This window comes from Miniopterus natalensis, chromosome 8 (assembly GCF_054644295.1).
Source record: "Miniopterus natalensis isolate mMinNat1 chromosome 8, mMinNat1.hap1, whole genome shotgun sequence".
NCBI classification, from domain to species: domain Eukaryota; kingdom Metazoa; phylum Chordata; class Mammalia; order Chiroptera; family Miniopteridae; genus Miniopterus; species Miniopterus natalensis.
In genome coordinates this window covers 189,513-210,188 of record NC_142088.1, presented here as the reverse complement: position 1 = coordinate 210,188, position 20,676 = coordinate 189,513, and the positions used below count along the sequence as shown (strand labels likewise).

At 53.0% G+C, this 20,676-nt stretch overlaps 1 protein-coding gene across 1 annotated transcript in view; it reads left to right on the top strand.

Annotated features, from left to right (window-relative positions):
- Positions 1-60: 60 nt before the first annotated feature.
- ATG4B (autophagy related 4B cysteine peptidase) overlaps positions 61-20,676 on the top strand; it is a 25,024-nt gene continuing 4,408 nt past the window's right edge. Inside the window, exons 1-9 of the mRNA XM_087819455.1 lie at positions 61-136; positions 8,383-8,484; positions 8,634-8,705; positions 10,383-10,481; positions 10,827-10,928; positions 11,468-11,540; positions 14,127-14,206; positions 19,682-19,875; positions 20,317-20,395. Of these exons, the coding sequence (XP_087675581.1) occupies positions 127-136; positions 8,383-8,484; positions 8,634-8,705; positions 10,383-10,481; positions 10,827-10,928; positions 11,468-11,540; positions 14,127-14,206; positions 19,682-19,875; positions 20,317-20,395 (811 nt within the window). The 5' untranslated portion in view covers positions 61-126. The remainder of the gene's footprint in view (positions 137-8,382; positions 8,485-8,633; positions 8,706-10,382; positions 10,482-10,826; positions 10,929-11,467; positions 11,541-14,126; positions 14,207-19,681; positions 19,876-20,316; positions 20,396-20,676) is intronic.

Below are 20,676 nucleotides of genomic sequence, written 5' to 3'. Positions count from 1 at the left end.
CGGCGCCCTCCCGCGCGCACTTCCGGCCCCGCCCGTGCCCCGGATTGGCCCTGGCGGCGGCCCGTCGCGTCGCGCTGCGGACCCGTCGGAGCGACGCGGCGCTCAGTCGGCGGCCGGAGAGGGAAGATGGACGCAGGTGAGGGCCTGCCGGGGCGATGGGGACCCGCGGACGCCGCTCGCCCGGCCCCTCGGCCGCTCCCGGCGCGGCCTGGGCGCGGGGCGGCAGTGGGCGGGGTGTGGCCCCGGGCGGAGCGGGCGGGGCGGCGTCTGCGGGGAGGCCGGCTCGGGTCTGACAGTCCTGTGTTTGCGGGTCTCGCGCTTCTCCGGTTCGCCCGCGGCACCCGGGTGACCGGCCTGGCAGGCCCCAGGCCAGCGGGGACGGGAAGGGGCAGCGCGGCGCCGGGGCTCGGGCGGCGCGGGTCCCGAAGCGGCGGCCGTGGGAGCTGTTGCCGCCGCCCCGCTCGGAGCGACGGGGGAAGCGCTTTCCCTTCTGTGGAGTTCTGTGGGTGGGTTGGAGTCAGGACACGTGCTCAGCACTCCCGGCGCCCCTTGTTCGGGGTTTGACGGTCGGCGCCACCCCTGGGGGGTGTTTCTGTGGCCGAGCGTGGGAGTCGCAGCCGGCTCGTCGGCCTGAACTCCCGGGGTCCCGAGGCCGGGCGGGGCGGGGGCGGGGCTCCGCGGGCGCGGCGGGTTCTCCCCTCGGTTCTGCCGGCGGGCGTGTTGGCTCCGCGGGCGGCGGCCTCCGTGGGTCCCGCCGGCCCCGGGGAGGGAGCTGCCCCGGGCCCGCTCGCCGCAGCGTCGCCCCTGCCGCGGCCACCCTTCCGGCAGCTGCAACGCGCCTACTGCGCTCTCCGTTTGGAAACTGAAGTCGACGTGCGGCCAGCATTCCAGTGACTTGGGCGTTTCCTCACTCACGGGGTGGGTGGCTGGGGGGAACCGGAGCCCCGACTCCCAAAGGAGCCTGTTACCCACGCGGGTTTTTTTGTGTGAAGTTCCTTTAGAAACAAAAAAGTACCATACACTGTGGTACTGTTTCCTGGGACATGGGGTGGGGAAGTAATAGAATTACTTGTGATGCCTAAAGTTGTTCATGTGAGGGACTTGGTTAAGGTGGAAGACAGTTTCACGTTGGCCACATTACCTGAAGCGTGAAAACCGTCATGTTGAAGTTAGGAGTAGCCACCCTGGCTGGGCGGCTGGGTGGCTGGGTGGCTGGCGGCTGGCGGCTGGCGGCTGGGCTCGCTCTCCCGTCAGGGGGGTGCAGGAGGCAGCTGATCAAGGTTTCCCTCTCCCATCGATGTATCTCCCCCCCCCCCCTTGTCTCTCTGAAACCAGTAAACATATTTTCTGGTGAGTATTAAAAAAAAATTATAAAGTTAGGAGTAGCCACATGATGATATTCCTAATGGGACACTCAAGGCTGCTTCAAAGTAGAAAAGGTGTTTGCGTTCGAAGGCCTATGTTGATGCTGATAAAAACATACGTGATGTTTGTAGGGTGTGGTGGAGAGTTTTCTTCTGACCTGATGCTTACATCCTTTTAGGGATGATTAATGGCCCACCCTCCCCTGATCCTGGCTGTCCTAGAGTCTGCCTTCCTTGACCAAGTGTTACGAGATTTCTGGTGGTTTTCAGTCATCCATTCAGTAAACTACATTTGTTATTGTGCGGGAGGTTTGTGCTGGGCATTGTTACAGACGCTGGGGCTGGAGAAGTGAACAGAATACATGATAACCATGCGCTCCTCACATTCCAGACGTGACACCAGTGGCATGGGTCATGTGGAAGCGTGATGTGGGTCAAGCAGGGCAGGGGGGTTGGAGTGTGCGCCAGGATGGCCAGGGAAGGTCTCACTGCAGAGGTAAGTTTTACCAAGACCTAGAAGCAGTGCAGAAGGAAGGGCAGGTGGCATGAAGGAGCAGCAAGTAGGCCAGTGTGGCCAGGGTGCAGCGAGTGGGCTGAGGAGCAGAAGCTGGAGGCCGAGAGGCAACTTGGGCTCGAGGATGGGGCCTTGCTGGGTCATGGTATGCTCATCCTGAAGGAGACAGTGACCTTCTGGAAGGCTTGAGAGTAACCATACTGGAGGTATGTGTAGCAGACTCACTCTGGCTGCTCTGCTGAGAACATGCTGCAGAGGGCAGGGCAGCAGCAGGAAGCCAGGGAAAAGTCTGGGAGGCTGGGTCAGGGTCAGAGAGGAGGCTGAATTCTGGGTGTGTGGAAGGTTGAGATGGTAGGGCTGTGTGCAGATGGGAAGTGGTGAGGGGTGGGGATGGAGAGAAAGGAGTTGAGATGGTGAAGCAGTGTATGGCCTGAGCTCAAAAAGTAGATGGGGTGGGGTGTGTGTGGAATGGGTCATTGGGGAGATAAAGGGACATTTATAATATTTTAAATAAAAATAAAAATTAAAAAAAAGTAGATGGGGAACACTTGGGGATATCCTGCCTGGTGGGGAGCTCTTCAAGTCGGTTTTGTATGTGTTGACTGTGGGGTGCCTGTTAGACATTCATGTTGTGATATCTGGGGAGCGTTGGGTCCATGGGCCTGGAGCTGAGGGAGTAGACCTGGTCTAGAGGTACAAGTGTGCAGAAGGCCACTTTGGGTGAGGTCACTGAGCGTCTTGAGTGTGGGAGAAAAAAGAGGAGGAACCAGGGGGCAGGGGCGGGGTCACCCAGGGCTGCCAGTGCTTAGAGTTCCAAAGGTACCAGGCAGACTGCAGGCTGTCTGTCTTCTCCACTGAACCTCCAGCACTGTCCATCAGAACACACTCCTGGTTCAAGGACCTGGCAGGCCCAGCGTTCAGATGGCCTCACTGTCCTTCCTTGAAGACAGAGCAGGGTCTCATGCTTGCATCTCTAGTCTTCACATTGTGTCTGGCACGTACGTGGTTGGTGATTGAAGAAGCAGACTTTGAATTAATAACCTGCACATTCCTGTGCTATAAGAACTTTGGTTGTGGAGCTTGTGTGGAGCACGGATCCAGTCTGTTGGTGTAAGGTGTCGGTGAATGAGAAGGGCTCCCCACAGCAGGGCAGTGAGAGTAACATGGACATTCTGTCCCCTCTGTTCACTGAAGCAGTGCTTTCCAGGTTCCTGGTGTTGCTAATGTTCCCAGTTCTGTCTTGTCCTGTGTCCCGTACCATGTATCCCGTCCCCCCTCCCTTCCCCCTCATCCGTCTTTTCATTCAGAACTGAACCACTAGCATCTTCATATGAAGTATTTTAGATTTTAAAAAATAACTACTTGCAAACACATTATCTTAAATGTTTTCTAAAGGGAAGGTAGACCCCTTCACGTGATTTTATTTATAAAGGACAATCTTCCAGAATACAGGAGTGTTTGGGGGAAATATCCTTGAAACATGCTCTCAAATCTAACTGCGACATGTTTTGTGGTTCTCCCTGGTTGAATTTGAATGACAGTGTGATTGGTGCTAAGTGTAGAGAAGTTAGTTACATTCCTTGAGCACAATTCCCCAATTTTGTCAGATTAATAACATTGAACAGAAGCTTTTTTCTAAGCAGTGACCGTGCTGTTAAAGGGCTCCCCACGCCCTCTTCCAGGGTGGTTAGGGGTATCCTGGGGGGGCGTGAATGTGGGAAACCGGGTGTCTGGGGCCCGGGTGACCACGTGGGGAAAGTGCTTCTCAGAGAGTCCCTTGGTGAGACGGACGGCGCCTCTCCTTCTGGCTTCTCCTGGCGCCGTCTTATTCCAAAGTCAGGTCAAGACCAGGGGCTCTGGAGACTGGCATGCTTTTCGAGGTTGGAGTCCTTTTAACTCGGGAGGTATGGGACTGCTTCATAAACAATAGGACATTGCGTGGGAAGAGGGGGACATCTTAATGCGGCTGTGGATTGAGATGAGGGGCTAGCTCTGGGAGGCAGCTGGAGGCCACAGGCCTGTGTCAGAGCAGAGTTTTCAGGAGGCCTGAAGTAATACAAATAGTGGAGAGTGGAGGTGCTCAAAACTGCTGCTGGCTGCCATGCACGTCGCTGGAGCCTTACACTCATCTGTGCTGTCCCCACTGGGCTGAGTTTTGCCTCATTTGATAGCTGAGGAGACTGAGGCTCAGAGAAGTTAAGTTTCACACAGCTGGCAAGTGGTCTTTGTCTTCAAAACCAATCTTCACAGAAATTAGAAAGTTGAGCATTAGAAGTAAGTGTTACTTAGAAAATTTCTTCTTCCTCTGTTAGAGAGTCGGATCCAGAAGGTCTAGGAGCTTGGGGGTCTAGGTGCCTCTATAGTGCAGAGGGACCTGTGAAGGTGCCCGGCCTGTGGCATTTCAGGCGTCAGGCAGGACATTTTGGTCCTGTCCTCCAGTGCAGGTGGGATAGTCAGAGCCACCATGGACGCCAGTCAAGACTTCTGGTGGCTGCTCAGGGATGCGAAGTGCTTCACTTGCGTTTTTGGTCAAAATTGTTGCAGATCCTGGTGCTCCTCATGCTCATTTTCCAAGTGAAAGCTTGCAGATTGGAATGAGCCTGTGCAGTGACAGGGCTGCTGGCCTCTGCTCCTGGCCTGTCCGTGTGAGGACAGTGTGTTGTTACCTGGATGCAGTGGTCGTGAAGGAATTCAGTGTGGTGGGTCTCCTGTGTACGTTGTGTGAGGTGTTGCAGCTCAGTTTGGTCATGGAATGTCATCCTGTCTCACCTGTTTCAGGGAGTCCCAGGGGGCCCATGTGGAGACGTGCTTGCTGTCACCCAGCGCAGGCCACAGCTTTTCACATCTGTTAGCTTGCTTTCCTCACACAAGCCTTGAGGAAACCGCAGCTGTTCCCATTTCACCAGTGAGGAAACCAAGGCACAGGAAGGTCACAGACTTGTGGGGGTGACGAGACTGAGCAGAGTGCCAATGCATCTGGCTCCACACCGGGGGACTGTTCAGCAGGTTTTGTCCGCTAGGGCACAGAGCCCATGATGGTCCCCTTCCTGAGGAAGCTACGTGCATTGGGACACGTGAATGTCAGTTCCAGAGGCAGACATGACATGTGTTCAGCTGGGGGGCAGAGGCCTAGGCGCATAGACAGGAAGAGCAGTGACGTGCAGGGGGACGGGGATGGGAGCCTTCTTAGGGACCCCGTAGATATGGGTGCTGTCACTGCGTGACTCCCACTTAGCTGGCAAGAGCTGGGGTTGCTTCCTTGTAGTTTTTTCCTGCAAGTGTCTTGTCTTCTCGCTGGCATTTGGCTCATGCAGTAAAGAATCTGAGGCTACACAACCCATAATTTTCTTAGTTATGCTAGGAAACTTGGTGATGTATTTTAACTTAATAGATGACCTCTCACTGCCTTCCCTCTGAAGTTAGCTTCGTTGCCTATAAAGTTTGCTCATAAACCTAAGAAATATGCCTGCTTTGCATTTTGCCACTCCAGTGATGAAACCCCTCAACTTCAGAGCTGCCCTAGGCCTTGTTTCCCCCATTCAGAATGAGCCTTTCCCCTCCTTTTTGTCATTTGGGAAGGTAGGTGTCTGAGGAGTGTCTCAGTGTCTAGAGCGACACTGCAGACTCAGTGATGGTGTTGTGGTCTTTGCACATGTGTCACTGTCCACAGAGGAGCTACTTGCCAAAGCTCAGAGCTCTCCAGCATTTTAGGAGATGCGTGTGTGCATCTTTAGTTCTCAGCTGCTGCCCCCAAAGGCCTCCTACATTAGTAGAATGTTCCAGCTCCAGCAGGATGAGAATTGCGGTTGATGGCCATCGGGCAGGTGCCGTTGGCACCTTTCTTTCTTGATAGTAAACTGGCTTAGAGTTACGTGCTGGTGAAGGCCCAGGGGTCACAGCAGATGGTTGTTCCTGAGGATGTGGAGGTGTCTTAGGAACAGCAGAGACGTGTGGTGTTTCTGGCTCCTTGAAAAGATGGACTTTTTGTTTATCCCAACTCAGTTTTTACAATCACATATAGGAACAAATAATCTTATGTAAAAAAGGGGAAACAAACTCGATGTTACATTGTGCATTCTCGTCACTAAGCGGCCTGGTTGACTTACCTGTGGATGCATGGACACAGGAGACAGGTGAGAGCAGAGGATTGAGGCCCGGGCACCTGCCATCCCTCCATGGCCCTCGGCAGCAGGGCCTGCTCTGGAAGAACAGGACTCCTGGGACCCTGAAAGACAGAGCTGGGCCTGGGCTTATGAAAGCCTGAAAACTCTGTGTCGTGCACACTGGCCTGTGGCTGTGGATCTGATGGCCCAGTTTGCTGCCTTCCTGGTCAGGCCCTGTGATGGGCACTCAGCTGTGCATTGGTTTAGCTTCTGGTGTAGTGAGGTGCTTGCCTTTGAGTGTGCAGTGCTTGTCCCTGTTGACACCGCTGACCTCGGAGCTTTCTGTTCACAACCTCCTGGGGAGGGTCCCTGGACACTTCATGGCCACGCAGTGAGGGCGTCCTTTTATTTTCCCCATTCTATGGGTGAGGGGATTTTCACTTTGAGAGGTCACGTACACGCCTCAGGAACCTGTAGCCTGTGAGCGCCAGAGCTAGCACTCTGCCTCTGCCTCTCCTTGGGGTTGTGTACAACACAGAAAGATGAGCAGGGTACTAGCAGGAAACTGGCGTACCCCACAGGGCCCTGAGTCTGTTATGGTGTGGTCGTTCATGCCACAGAACGGTGAGACACGAGACACTGGTGGAGCTGTGACTCTGGGCGTTGACCTCCTCCTCGAGAGTAAGATGAGGAAGCGACAGGTGGTGCCATGGCCTTGTTCATGGGTATGCAGACAGCTGCTGGAAGGAAGTCACTGCTGGGCGTGCACCTGCAGGTGATTTTGTAGTCTTTTTCTTTTAACATTTTTAAAAAATTGATTTTAGAGGCAGGGGAGAAACATTGATGTGTGAGAAGAACATTGATCAATGACCTCCCCACATGCCCTGACCCGGGATCTAACCCGCAACCTGGGCATGTGCCCTGACTGGGAATTGAACCTGTCACCTTCTGGTGACACTCCAACCCACTGAGCCACCCAGCCGGGCTGCAGATGATTTCTTACAAGATTTTTGTAGTTTGTTTTTTTTAAAATAAATAGCGTACATCATTTTTACCAAATGGTGGAGCTGTTTTCAAAAAATAAAGATATGAGAGAAACTCATATAATAGCATTGATTTCCCAAAGACTTCTGTGAAGTTGCAGGTGATGGATGTGACTGGGCCCTGTGTGAGCTTGAGAGGCAGCAGGTGAGAGTCGTGTGTTCAAGGTTCTCTGAAGAGCAGCTGCAGAGATGGGGCACTCAGAGCACACATGCACCTCGCCTTGTAGGCGTGGGGACCTGGTGTGGAGGCAGGGTTCCCTCAGCCAGGGTTCTGTAGACAGGAGGGACCCTGGGCCTGTTTTGTTTCTCATGGAAGCAACACAAAATAAGAAGAGATTACGGTCTTGTTAGTTCAGTAGGGTAGACCCCGTGCTCTGCACATAGCGACCTCATTAGGAAGTGGGGCTTTGCAGGTGGAAGCTGGTGGCTGTGCCCCTCTGGTATCATCGTTGAAGTGAAAGCAGGCTCCAGGCCTTGCTCTCCAGGCCTCTTGGCACCTGGGGCTTTAGGGGACTTTTCTCTGCACTTCTAGAGCCTAGTGTCCCACCCAGGCGTTGGCACTCTGCCCCTCTATAGCTAAGTGCCCCTCACCAAGAAATCTGTGGTGGGCTGGACCCCAGTCATCTGGGAGGGCTCTGGTTTCTTGCCCCTGATGCACCCGCCTACAGCATGGCTTCAGGGCACGTGTTCCCATGTGACGTCTAGTGACGGCTGTGAAAGCTTCCTGTAACGTTTGTCAGTCTGGCCTCCCTTGTACGCAAAGATGATGGATGTGGTTTTATTTGCTTTTGTCCTTTATTGATCTGTGTTTATTGATTTCAGAGAGAGGGAGGGAGAGAGAGAGAAACATCTATGATGAGAGTCATTGATCGGCTGCCTCCTGCACGCCCCCAACTCGGGATCGAGCCTACAACCCCAGGCATGTGCCCTAACCTGGAATCCAACCCCGATCTCCTGGATCACAGGTCGATGCTCAACCACTGAGCCACACCGGCTGGGCTGTCATTTTTAAGTCTAAAGTGTTTAAATTGGGTGGCTTTGTTTTTGTTTTGTTTTTACTTTCTCTACCCTGGGCTTGGCCCCCAGTTGTTCTCTCATCCTTGTTTCTGTGGGTACTGACTCTGGCTTCAAATCTGAAAGGCTCAGTAAGTGGGGTGGCAGGTCCCACCACCTCATCGCCACATGTCCCTACACATCACAGAGCCCCTACCCAGTCACATGCATTTGCTGGCATCAATTGTTGGGCGGCCCTCAGACACAGAATTCCACACAGGTTTTTAAATATGGAAATGTGATATTCTGATACTATTTTATGAAATTATAAAAATTTGATCAGTGTGTATCTTTGGTTTTAATAGCTACTCTGACCTATGACACTCTCCGATTTGCCGAGTTTGAAGATTTCCCGGAGACCTCGGAGCCTGTTTGGATACTGGGTAGAAAATATAGCGTCTTCACAGGTATCAGCAGTGTTGGAGCCCCCTGTGCTCTTAATGCTCAGTCTCCAAGTCCATTTTGTGGTAATAATCGTTGTCTGCTAACTCTGACCTATGACCTGGTACTGATTACGGCCTTGTGTGTGCGTGTTCTTCCCTTAAACATTCTCTAGAAAAGGACGAGATCTTATCTGATGTGGCCTCCAGACTCTGGTTTACATATAGGAAGAACTTCCCAGCCATCGGTGAGTATGCTTGTCTCAGTGTGGGGTGCAACGTGCAGTGCAATGCAATGTGCACTCTTCAGAAGGAGGAAGACAGGTTGATAAGTAGGTTAACTTGGCTATGCCCAGTGCGTGTCACTTCTTGTTAGTCCTCATGGCAACCCCAGGGCAGTGAGCTGGCGAGTCTCGCCCCGAGTTGTGGCGGAGCTAGATTCCAAACCAGGACTCCTGGCAGTGGCTTCCAACTGTAAGTCACCATTTGTTACTAGGACCTAAAGTCAGGGTACGGAGTCCCCAACAGCAGTGAAAACGGAGGAAACTGGGCTGTGGAGCAGCAAGTGCTGAGAGGCTCAGTGGGATTATATATTTGAGTCTTTTTCTGGGTCAGGGCTGCAGGTCCAGGGTGGCTGGAGGCCCTGCTCTGCACCGTCGTCTTTCCTAATATGTTCCACACTTACTGTGGGAGAGCTGGAGGGCAGGGTGGCTGGGACCTGCTTTCCCGTGACACTAAAGTACATTTCGTTAAAAGTGATTCCTCGTCGTTGTGCCCTGGGGACGGACAGAAGTTGAGGACCAGCTTGGCCTGGCCTTTGCCAGTCAGAAGACCTGAGATCAGAGATTTGGGGCCAGGAGGCTACACCTCCTCAGTGCCTAGTCTCGATTCGGTGCCTCTCCAAGATGTGGTTTCTTCTGTGCTTCAGAAGTGAGGTGGGCGTAAAACGGCCACAGTGCTTGATATAGAGAGCACTGAAATGTAGGGAAATGATACCGGTGTCCCCCAGGTTAATATTTAATGATGTGGTTTGTCAGGTGTACTCTTTTCTGGTTCCATACCTGCTCTGAGGCTGTCACTTGGCCGTGGGTACAGGGGGTGCAGTTGCCCTCCCACCAGTTGAGGTGTGCTGTGTGGCGCCAGGACGGACAGTGCTGTCCTGCAGGTCTGACGCCTGAACGCAGGGAAGGAGGACAGGCTAGAGAGGAGCCTTGTGCTGTGTGACACAGTCATTGAGGAGGAGGTGGGCTGCCCTGGTTCTGAAGGCCAGTGTGGTGTTTCCTTCCTTTGCCTCTTGGACATGGCTTGTTGGTATGGAAGGTGGGGTGGGGGGTGACAGGTACCATGCTGAGCACCTTCTTTGGTCTCACCCCTGCCCCAGGAGTTGGGCTTTGTCCCTGCATGCTTGGGCAGGGCCCCTGAGGTTTGGAGGTGAGACTGCAGCCCATGTGGCCTGGCTCCTGAGTCTGCTCATTTAGTGTCAGCTACCCTGGGCCTTGCTGACGGCTGGGACTTCAGGGCATTTCTTGTATGTCCAGGCCTGTCTCACCGTACGTGGTATCACATGTTCAGTGTCAGAGTCTGCGCACTAGTGAGTGGACAGGATGAGGACAGGCCCAGGGCACGTGCACCTTCAGTGCTGACCCCGAGGCCTGCCCCTCCCAGTGTTGACCACCTTCCTGCTCCGCTGTCTGCGTGCCTGGTGACTCACCGGTGCAGCGTCTCCTTGTGTTTTCCAGACACTCGTCCTTCTCTGTGACTTGCTTGGGTATTTTGCCCAGTGGAGAGGGTTGTTAGGACAGTTCACTCCCCAGCAGTGGGTTGTTGGCATGACCAGGTTCTAGGTCCTGGGTGTTGCTGAGCTGACTGACGCCTGCAGTGTAGAGTGACCTGACCACGAGTCTGCTCTCTCTGCGCCACCACAGGGGGGACCGGCCCCACCTCGGACACGGGCTGGGGCTGCATGCTCCGCTGTGGACAGATGATCTTCGCCCAGGCCCTGCTGTGCCAGCACTTAGGCCGAGGTGAGTCACCCCAGGGACAGGGAAGCTCTCAGGAAGCAAGGACCGTGGGTGAGGTTGTGAAAAACACAGGTAGGGATTCAGGGGCTTTTTCAGTAATGACCCACTGGGTTTCATTGATTTAAAAAGGCAACTTTAAAGTATGCTGCCAAGTGTTTGTCTTTCAGAAATTTTCTAATGCCTGAAACCATTGTTGTTTTCTGTATGGATTTGTGTTGATGGGTTGGCATCTTTGGAATCCTGGGGACTTGGGCATTTTGGGTGCCACCTGTGTCTTGAGTGTTTCCTGATGCAAAGGCTTCTTCCTCACACTTGGTAAAACTGCACTTCTGCACCTGTCTCCACTAGATTGGAGGTGGACACAGCGGAAGAGGCAGCCAGACAGCTACTTCCACGTCCTCAACGCCTTCATCGACAGGAAGGACAGTTACTACTCTATCCACCAGATAGGTGGGCAGGGCAGGGTGCCCCAGTCCTGGCTGTTTAGACGGGCAGCAAGTCCCGGGGTTCCCGAGAGCTTTGCTGTATTGTGTGTGTGGCATGAGGCCTGTCACCACCGCAGACTGCTGGGGGTGGGCCAGGCTGCTCATCACAGCGTCCGTGAAAATCCAGTTCTGTCAGGGAGTCTGAATGGTCCTTTGTTTTAAACAAGTCCAACTTTTGAGCATCAAGCTCCCAGTTGTAGAAGAAAGTAAGACTACAACTCTGAATTCAGTGGGTCGTCTTCCTTCCTAACCCTGCTCCTCACTGAAGGACTGGAATCCTGGCTCATAGTGAAGGACAAACCTTGAGACGGCATTTGTCCATTTTGGACGAGGCGCCCTGGTGTCCATTTCCATCAGCTCATGCTGGAGGCGGGTTTGGGTGCACGTGTCCAGACTTCCTGTAAAGTGTCCTCCTGCTGCCAGGACCAGCCTTTTCTAAGAGGTGGGGGGAGGGATGTTGGTGGTCGGGGAGTGCATATCACTAATCAGATCTGTTTCCTGCAGCACAAATGGGAGTTGGCGAGGGCAAGTCTATCGGCCAGTGGTACGGGCCCAACACAGTCGCCCAGGTTCTCAAGTATGTACTAAGCTCCGTCCCTCCTGTTTCTTTGGGGAACATGATGTGCATATATGTAGCTGGGGTGTTCATACTCTCCTGAGGCCTGTTGCTCAAGGGCATAAGGAGTCTCTTATTCTTCAGGGCCTTCAGGAGGGTCCTCAGAGATGACCATCCATGTGGTCTTGTGAATCAGAATTCAGTTTTCTAATAGAATGAGTACCTTCATCCAGGTTTCGCCCATTGTCTTGGGCCTTTGTTCTGTGTCTATCCATGGATCATCCATCACAGTGGTCAGGGAGGTTGGAACTGGTTGGGAATGACAGCTCTGTGTGGGGAAGGCGGCCCTCCGTGCAGGCTCTGTGGGGCTCTGGCTCTGTTCTGTCTCCCCCTGCTTAAAATCTGTCTCTAGTCTCAGCTTCTCCTCTGCCCCTTGCCTCTCTGTCTGCTGGCCTGCTCCTTCTCCCTGTGGGAGGCTCCCATAGACACCCCTGTGTGCCTTCCTGGAATTGCCCTTCTCTTCCCTCCTTGTGGTGGATGGCTGCCGTCTGCACCCACCTGCCACCTCCACCCAGCTGCCCTTAGCAGGTTCCTTGGGATCCTCCAGGGCACTTTTTTCTCTTATATGTCTAACTTCCAGCTGGTTCAAGTCTGCCACTGTCTCTCTGTCTCCTTACCCAGCCCCCTCTATTACTCAGCCCTCCCATGTGCCCCTTAGAGTCCCTGCATGCCTTGGAAGCGTGGTCTGTGTGAGCTCTTCCTGTCTTGTTCCTGTCTGATAGCTCCTCCCTGCTGCCACCTTGAAGCAGCCCCATTGGGGTCACCATCAACCATGTCACGTCTGAAGGCTGAGTTTCTGCTCCTACTCAGCTGTCTGACAAGCAGCCCTTGGCGCAGGCTGTTGCTGTCTTTGCTCTCCAGTCCTTCTGTCCCTCTGTGCACCTCAGCCTCTGTTGCTGGTCCTCCCCACCTGTGAGCTCTGCGGTCTTGTCTTGCGCCTATGGTCGCTTCTCTGCACTGTCCATGCCAGCTTTAGCTGTTGCCTGCTCACACTCAGCTCCCAGAGTCACATCCCCAGTGCCAACTTGTCACATCAAGATGTTCACTCATGCCCAGCCAGGCATGGCTCAGCAGCTGAGCATCAACCTAGGATCCAAGAGATTGTGCTTGGAGTCCCGGTCAGGGCACGTGCCCAGGTTCCCAGTCGGAGGCGTGCAGGAGGCAGCCGATCAGTGACAACTCTCTCGTCATTGATGTTTCTCTCCCTCTCCGTCTTTCTGAAATCAATAAAGACATATTAAAAAAAATAAAAATGTTCACTCTGCACCTTGGACATCTGAGGGGCATGTTGATCTAACAGCCAGAACCCAAAGCTGATCCCCCCAGCCTGCTTCTCCTACAGTAAGGGCAGCCCTTCCTTCCTGGCACTCAGGCCAGACACTGGGATCATGCTGGACTCTCTGCTCTCAACACACCCATCCAGTGTGTCCTAACTGACCAGTGTGTCTCATCTCACTGTCCTCACCCTGGTCTGAGCTCCGTCCCTTGCCTTTTTGTTGGTCTTCCTTCTCTTTGCCATTCTAGAGTCGCTCCAAACAGCAGCAAAAGTCATTTTCACATGATAAGTCAGCTACCCATTCCTCTTCTGCTCAGCACACCCCGGGCTCCCAGGTGACTGCAGGGAAGCTGCAGGTGCGGGCCTGCTGCCCTGCACTCCTCCCTGGCACATAGTACCTATGCTTCTCAGAGAACACACCACCTTGGGCCCTTTGCACATGCTGTGCCCTTTTTATTAGGGCCTTCCTGTACTACATTGGTCGCCCCCTCCTGCCTCTGCTTTGTTCTCTGGGGCACTTACTACCTCAGAGGGTTGCTTCTTTCTTGCTGCTGCCCCCTGCAATGTCAGCCTCTCAGGGTTTGTCTCACACGTGTTACTGTGGCCTCAGCATGGCACCTGGCCCTCAGCACAGGAGGGAAATGGTCGGTGCAGTACTGCAGGTGCTCTCCTGGCATCTCACCTGGCCTTCCACCCCAGAGGAGCTCTGTGTGGATACCCGTGTCCCCAGATGCAGCAGGTCCTCCCTCTCACATGGGAGCCTACCTCCACTGCACCTGAGAGTAGTTCACATGCCTCCCACCCCCCATTATACTTCTGGTGGCAGTCTGCCCTTCTTCCAGAGCCAGAATCCTGTGGCCCGCTCCTCAGTTGTTCACAGCTGGGAACCTCAGCTCAGCATGTCTGGGCAGGTTGGGGGAGCACAGTGAAGTGGGGCTGGGCCTGCCTCAGGTTGGCGAAGCTGTGGTATCTGGCCCCTGGCTCACATTCTGGTTCCCACCTCCCCATGCCAAGTAGATCAGGACATGACGCCCCTGAGGCTTCTGTGCAGGGACTTCCTCTTTGCAAAGGTCAGCTGGGGGTCAAGGTAGGAGCACTGCGCCCTGGGGGAAGAAACAGGTTCCAGCCTCAACTTCATTCCCACTTTTGGCACTGACGTTTCGGAACCTCAGCTTTTCTCATCTGAGAAATGCTGTTCCCTTGGGATCCTGTAGAGCTGAACCGTCCTTGACTTGTGAAAGCTTATTGGGTGTCCTCCCCCTTTCTGGTAGGAAACTTGCTGTCTTCGACACGTGGAGCGCTCTGGCTGTCCACATAGCAATGGACAACACGGTGGTGATGGAGGACATCAGTAAGTGACAAGAATGCAGGCTCGGGACTGACGGGACTTAGGGAGCAGCAGCTGAGCACATGTCCCTCCCGGGCTTACTTGCCTGAATGCGGCGACTGTGAGTCCTGCACAGCAGCTGGGTGCCCTGAACAGAGGCCAGGGGCTCCCAGGTTTCTTTACAGAGAGGACCAGGTGAAGGGGAAGGGCCTGGATTTTCTCCAGAGCTGGGTTGGTTAGGAACCCCCCCATGGTTTAAGGCGTGCTGGGTTGAGCTGCGTTTGTGCAGATGTTTGTGTGCATTATGTACCACCAAGGAAGGCGGGAACAGCTGACTTTCCAACCCCATCCTCTCAAGCCTCGGTGTAACAAGAAGCAGGGACACAGCTCTGCCGCTTTCCGGACAGATTCCCTGGACACCTGAAGGAATCTGGCATGCGCAAGTTTGGTCCAGAGCAGAATGAGAGCTCGGTTTGGCAAATAGCCTGTCATGAGTGAGGTTTGAATCCATGTTTTACATTTTATTTTGCACTCAAGCTGACAGAGCTCTGTTCTGTTTAATGCCTAAGTTTTTACTCAGCAGCACCGATTCCTGACAAATTTCCCAGAGCAGCCTAAACCCCAACGTTACTGAAGTTCCAGGTGTAAGTTGTTGCCTTGAATCCAATTTTACAGAGAGAACTTTGAGCTACGTTCTTGGATGTGTGCAGATTTGCAAGTCGATGTGGATGTTCAGAGGCAGGTCTTACGCATGTGACTGTGGTGTGGAGCTCAGCCACAAGTGTGCCTGTCAGCTCACAGGGGTGTTGCTTGCCTGCCAGGCAGTGAGCCCCATTCCAGGACACTATCAGTATAGGATTTTGGAGCCAGGGATGTGACTTCTTAATAAAAAGCAACACTGGTTTCTGCCGGTCCGAGCATATCCTTCGCCCCTTAACTGTTCTGTTCTGTTCCCCTAGAGGGGATGAACTTGGGACCTTAGCAGAAGGGTGTATATTTCTTCCTCCTGCCTCTTCTCCACATTCCATTTTCTGAAACATTGGAAACTTAGGAAATATGCAGAGAAGGGGAATCACTTGCTTTTACTTCTCAGAAATAGCTCATACTAATACGTAGACACAGTTCCAGTGTTTTTTTGTTTTTTCAAAAAAATACATAGTATCATAGCATTTTCTCCTGTCAGTAAAAATGTTATGGCTACATAACTTGTTTGGCTACACAGTGCTCCCTTACACGTTAGTTTCTTTTCCCCCCAGTGTTGGGGATCATCCTTCATTCTCCTCAGGGTCCAGCCCAGCTACTCGTCCAACCCCTGGCTCCAGGCTGGTTGCTCCAGGGGAGTGACCAGGAGGGGGCAGGGGCAAGCGGCTTTCCAGAACCTCCATCCGCCTGGGGTGTGGGGGGGGTGATGCTGGTGGGGCCCTCTCCTGTCTCTTCTCGGTCATTCAGAGAAGCTGTGCTAGAACTGTGATGAGAGGTGACCCCGGGCTTGTCTGAGGAGCTCATGGGTCTGGTTCTGGGGAGAGTCTGACCCTGCATTTTTAACAGGCTCCCAAGTGGGCTGTGTGTGGCTGCCTGGCCATGATCAGGGCCCAGTCTCACTACATCGTCCTTCCCTTCCACCGGTCAGGAGTTACGTTTGCATATCACAGGGACAAATGGAGAATGTCCTGTACCGGAATTTAGGAAGAGGAGCATCAGAACATGACCAGCAAGGACACTGGGACTGAACATAGTGTAGTGAGGTGCGGGGTGAGCAAAGGTGATTCTGAGTGGCTCGTCAAGAGCCCAGGGGAGAAGAGCCCAGGCTTCTGTAGAGACAGGTCAGCTGCTTTTCTGGGGCGCTGCTGAGTCACCCAGGGCAGCAGGACGGGCAGGGAGGCTTTGGTTCAGCAAAGCAGAGGTGGAGAAACAGTGCCGGGATTCTAAGAAAAGCCTGCTGATGTCAGAAATCCTACAAGGCCTTCTCTAGAGAAAGGTGGCTTACAACATTCCTGCTCAGGTTTTACAGGAAGTATGCCAGCTGAGGGGACACTTTGCTCCATGGTGTCTCTGCCCACCCACCCTCTGAGGGCCTATCAGGACATCCAGAACAGGCCTGGACAGTGTTAGATGTTGATAGAGCCACACCTTTGGAAGCCCAGTGGGCCGTGGGAAGTCACGGAACCCAGGGAAAAATAGACTGGAAAGGTAGTCTGGCACTGAGTACAGGTGACACAGATGGAAACAGACTAATACAAGTATAATCAGAAAAGGTGTGGGTGAAGAATCCGATGGCAGAAGTAGAAATAGAGCAAAACAGGCGAGTGTGGGGATTGGAACAGCAGGAGAGAGGACAGTGGCAGTGAAGGAACTGGGGCTGGAAGAAGGGTTGAGTCTGTAGAGCTAACGAACCCCACATTTTTAAAATCAAGAACATGTAAAATATGCATGTTCTTGGTAACATTTCCAAATTGCAAAAACAGAAACTTTTATAAACATCCAAATGATAGTAGTGACAATAATCTTCCTGAAAAGAAAACTGCTCACTGGCACTGCAGCCTCATCTTCCTGCCACCAATCCCCAGAAAATGCTCAGAGTTCTGAAAGGCCTGGGTTCGCGAGGTTGGGAAGGCAAATGTATTATTTAGTTGTCATTGATTAAAAAAAAAAAAAAAATAGAGAACTTAAAGTTAAAAATGTTAGGGGAGCACTAGAAAAGTACAGTTGGGCACCTGGGACAAAGGAAAACCTGTTTATTAGCAGGACACTTGTGATGTAACAGGCCACACGCAGGCTCGCGAGTCCCAGGTGTAGCTGTGACAGGCCCTGCCCTATCCTGAGCCCCGATCCATGTGTCTGGTGTGATTCCAGAGACGAGGTCTGTGCTTGTGGTGGAATCAAGTCAGCAAGAGAATGCTCTCATCACAAAACACAAGCGAAACATACATCAGAGACCAGGACAGGTCAAATAGGTAAAAACCAAGTTATTGAAACCACAGATGCCCCTCTAGGCTCAGGCTCTAGGGCAGAATGTATCTCTTAAACGTTTATATAAACTAATGTAGAATACATAGGAAACAGGACGAAACTCTACTACCTCAAAGTGTTTTTATTGTTATTATTTTTAATGTCTTTATTGATTTCAGAGAGGAAGTGAGGGGGGAGAGAGAGAGAGAAACATCCATGATGAGAGAATCACTGATGGGCTGCCTCCTGCCCATCTGGGGGTTGAGCCCACAACCCAGGCATGTGGCCTGACCATGAATCGAATGTGACTGCCTCAAAGTTTTAAACCTCTCTCTTAGCTTTTGGATCAAAGGAAGTCAAGTTAACAGACTATATATCAGAATTTGACATATACTGAACCCAGGAGAAAACCCTGTACCGTCACTGGTGGTCAGAGTAAAAGGGGAAAATGAAGTTGGGAAAGGAACAAGATTAGCGGAAGAGTCTCCCAGGGAGCTGTGTGGATGGCACCAGTTGCAGAGACGGGTAATTTCAAGGAAGACACGCTAGAACTAATAACTACCAGGACTGGCCCCTTGAAACAACATGCAGATCACCAGACGACCACCGCAACGGGGAGAGGAAGGTCAGGAGGTCTCTGTCTAGAAATTAGAAGGTAAGATGCTGGCACATGTTCTTGACACCAGCTTAGTGGCCTACAGTTCAACCCAGTTCTGACACCATCTACCTGGAGATGGCATCAGACCCCACAGGTTAGGGCCTCAGTCCTACACCTGCCTTCTGACCAGTGCTATAGATTGAAGGTTCCCACCACCACCTCCGGTTGGATTCTTTGCTAGAGCAGCTCACAAAACTCAGAGAGACATGTACTCACTGGATCACATGTTTATTCTGAAGGATACAACTCCGGAACAGCCACATGGAAGCGCTTCCTGCCCTCTCCAGGGTAACTCTCTTGGCATCTCCATGGTCCACCAACCCAGATGCTCTCTGAACCCTTCCTAAGTTTTTATGGAGGCTGCATTACATAGGCGAGATCGATGAAATCATTAGCCATTACATTTGGAGCTTCCTCAGCTCCTCTCTCCTCCCCACAGGTTGAGGTGGGACTGAAAGTTCTAACCTCTAATTCAGGTTGGTTCCCGAGACAGTCTCCACCCTTGGAGCTTCCCAAAAGTCTTGCTAACATAACCAAAGACCTGTTTGCTCTCATTTAAGAAATTCCAAAGGTCAGAGCTCTGTGCCAGCAGTGGGAGGCAGACAAAATATATATTTCTTATAAATCACAGTATCACAGAAAGATTAAGTAGTCAGAGATAAAAAAAAAAAAAAGGTACAGTCTCACTCCCAGTTCCTTTTTCCCCAACCATCCACATTGAGATTCCAGTCCTCTCCTGAGCCTCAGCTGTGACTCACCATGGTCGGCACTTTGTGTGAACTTCATGGCCACCAGGTCACAGATAAGCTGCTCCTTCCCAACCATGGGCCTCACTGTCGCCCAGGCCGGCTGAGTTTCCTTTAGTCCAGAAGTCCTCCTGTTTTCTTTTTCCTGGTTCTCTGAAGAATGTCCCACACTCCACCTAAGGTTTCCTCGCAGTCACATTTGGACTAAGCACCTTGACCAAGGGCGCCACCTGGTGCCTGTGTCCTGGGCATCACAGGAGGAGGCTGCTGTTGGTCAGCAGTGTTTCCTGGGCCACCTGGTGAGGGCAGTGTCTCTGTTTCCCTTTGATTGATAGATGGCCTGAGGAGTAACACGTGTCTGCAGGGAGGCTTCTCCAAGGGAACCCTTCAAGGAAGAGCCCTCTTCCCTCCACCCTCTTATTTACATTTGAAAACTTTAAATTCAGTGTGTTGTCCACTATGGTCATTAATCGTCCCAGGTTTGGCTGGTGGGCATCCCTGCAGGCTGGCTCTGTCTTCTGTCAGTTCCTGTCATTTTCATTGGTCAGCATCCCCTTTTTGGCATTAACTAGATCAAGGCTCTCCTGGTATTTCCCCTGCCCCATCCTGGAATCAACCTCCCTAAGGAGCCTGGTTCCTTTCAGCAGGAAAGGTGTTTAGAAACCACACTGGGTGCTAGGTGTGCTCAAGGCCAGTGGAGTGTCTGTTCTTGCCACCAAACCCCCTAGTTCACATATTTGTTGGAGTATTTCCCAGTGTGCTTAGAAGTTGCCTAAACATTTAATAGAAGAATAGCTGTTCCTTGGTGTCCTTGCTGGAGGTGTGGTCACAGGAGTTGGGGACCTGGTCAGTGCTGCATTGGCCAGGCTGGTGGCTACGGGGCGCCTGTTTTAGGGTGGCTCTCTAAGGTGCACGCAGATGTGTTCTCGCACTGTTTCCTGTGTATGCTCTATTTCATAATGAAAATGTTAAATCGAACACACAGAAAATGTTTGGTTCTTTTTTCTCTGTGTGCGGCAGGGTTAGTGTTATGCTTTATTTCCCAAGTTCGAGGTGTGTTTTGTATACCCTGTTTATGTACCTGTTTCTTTTGGGTGAACTTGTACCTACCTACTTAGCCCATAAAAACACATCTCTGTTTTTCAGGAAGGTTGTGCAGGAGCAGCCTTCCATGTGCGGAGGCCAGTGCGTTTCCTGCAGAGTCTGAAGGGCACTGTAACGGACTCCCTGCGGGAGCCGAGGTCACCAGCAGGCCATCACTGTGGAGACCCCTGGTGCTTCTCATCCCCCTGCGCCTGGGACTCACGGACATCAACGAGGCCTATGTGGAAACGCTGAAGGTGGGTCTGTCCTCACTGACCAGTGGGGAAAGAGTGTTTTACATTAAAACCGTTCTGTGTCATCATCTTGGCCCCGTCCTCCAGCCTTCTGACTACCCTGTGGACTCTTGGCCTCTACCTGGGCAGTCCTGGCTGCCCTTCCACTGGCCCCTGCGCTCTTCCCTATCCTTGCTCCTCCTCCTGACTTGGTGGTCCCATTGGCCACCTGACTCCACCCGGCCTCAGTGTGTAGGCCTACTCTACGGGCCTGCCTGCCCTCCTTCCAGGGCCCTCCCGTCCACCTTCCTCAGGCTCACCCCCTGCACAGAGCGCCTGAGCCCACGGCACGTGTTTCTTGTCCTCCTTCCTAAGCTTTTGGGGGCTCCTTCTCCTCGGGCCTCCTGTTCAGGGGTGCAGGCCTCCTCCTCTCGTGTGCTCAGCAGCCTTCCTTCCCTCCTGCAGGGCTGTTTCATGATGCCTCAGTCCCTGGGAGTGATTGGAGGGAAGCCCAACAGTGCCCACTACTTCATCGGCTATGTGGGTGAGTGGTGGGTCCCCAGTGATGCCTGTGATGCCCCAGTCAACCAGAAGGCAAGGGGGGGGAGACATGTCCAGTGGAGCAGTGCTGCCCCCTCTCTCCCCCCCACACACCTAGAGGCGGCTTGACCCAGGGCCACCAGTGGAAAGGCAGTATGTCCCCACCTGGGCAGTGGTGCCTCCTGTGTGCCTGCCTTTCCCCACCCCATCTACCTGCAGTCTTGCCCAGCCTGGCTCACCTAGTCATCCGGGTTGTGGTGTGGCAGGTCTGCTCCCTTTCTGCTT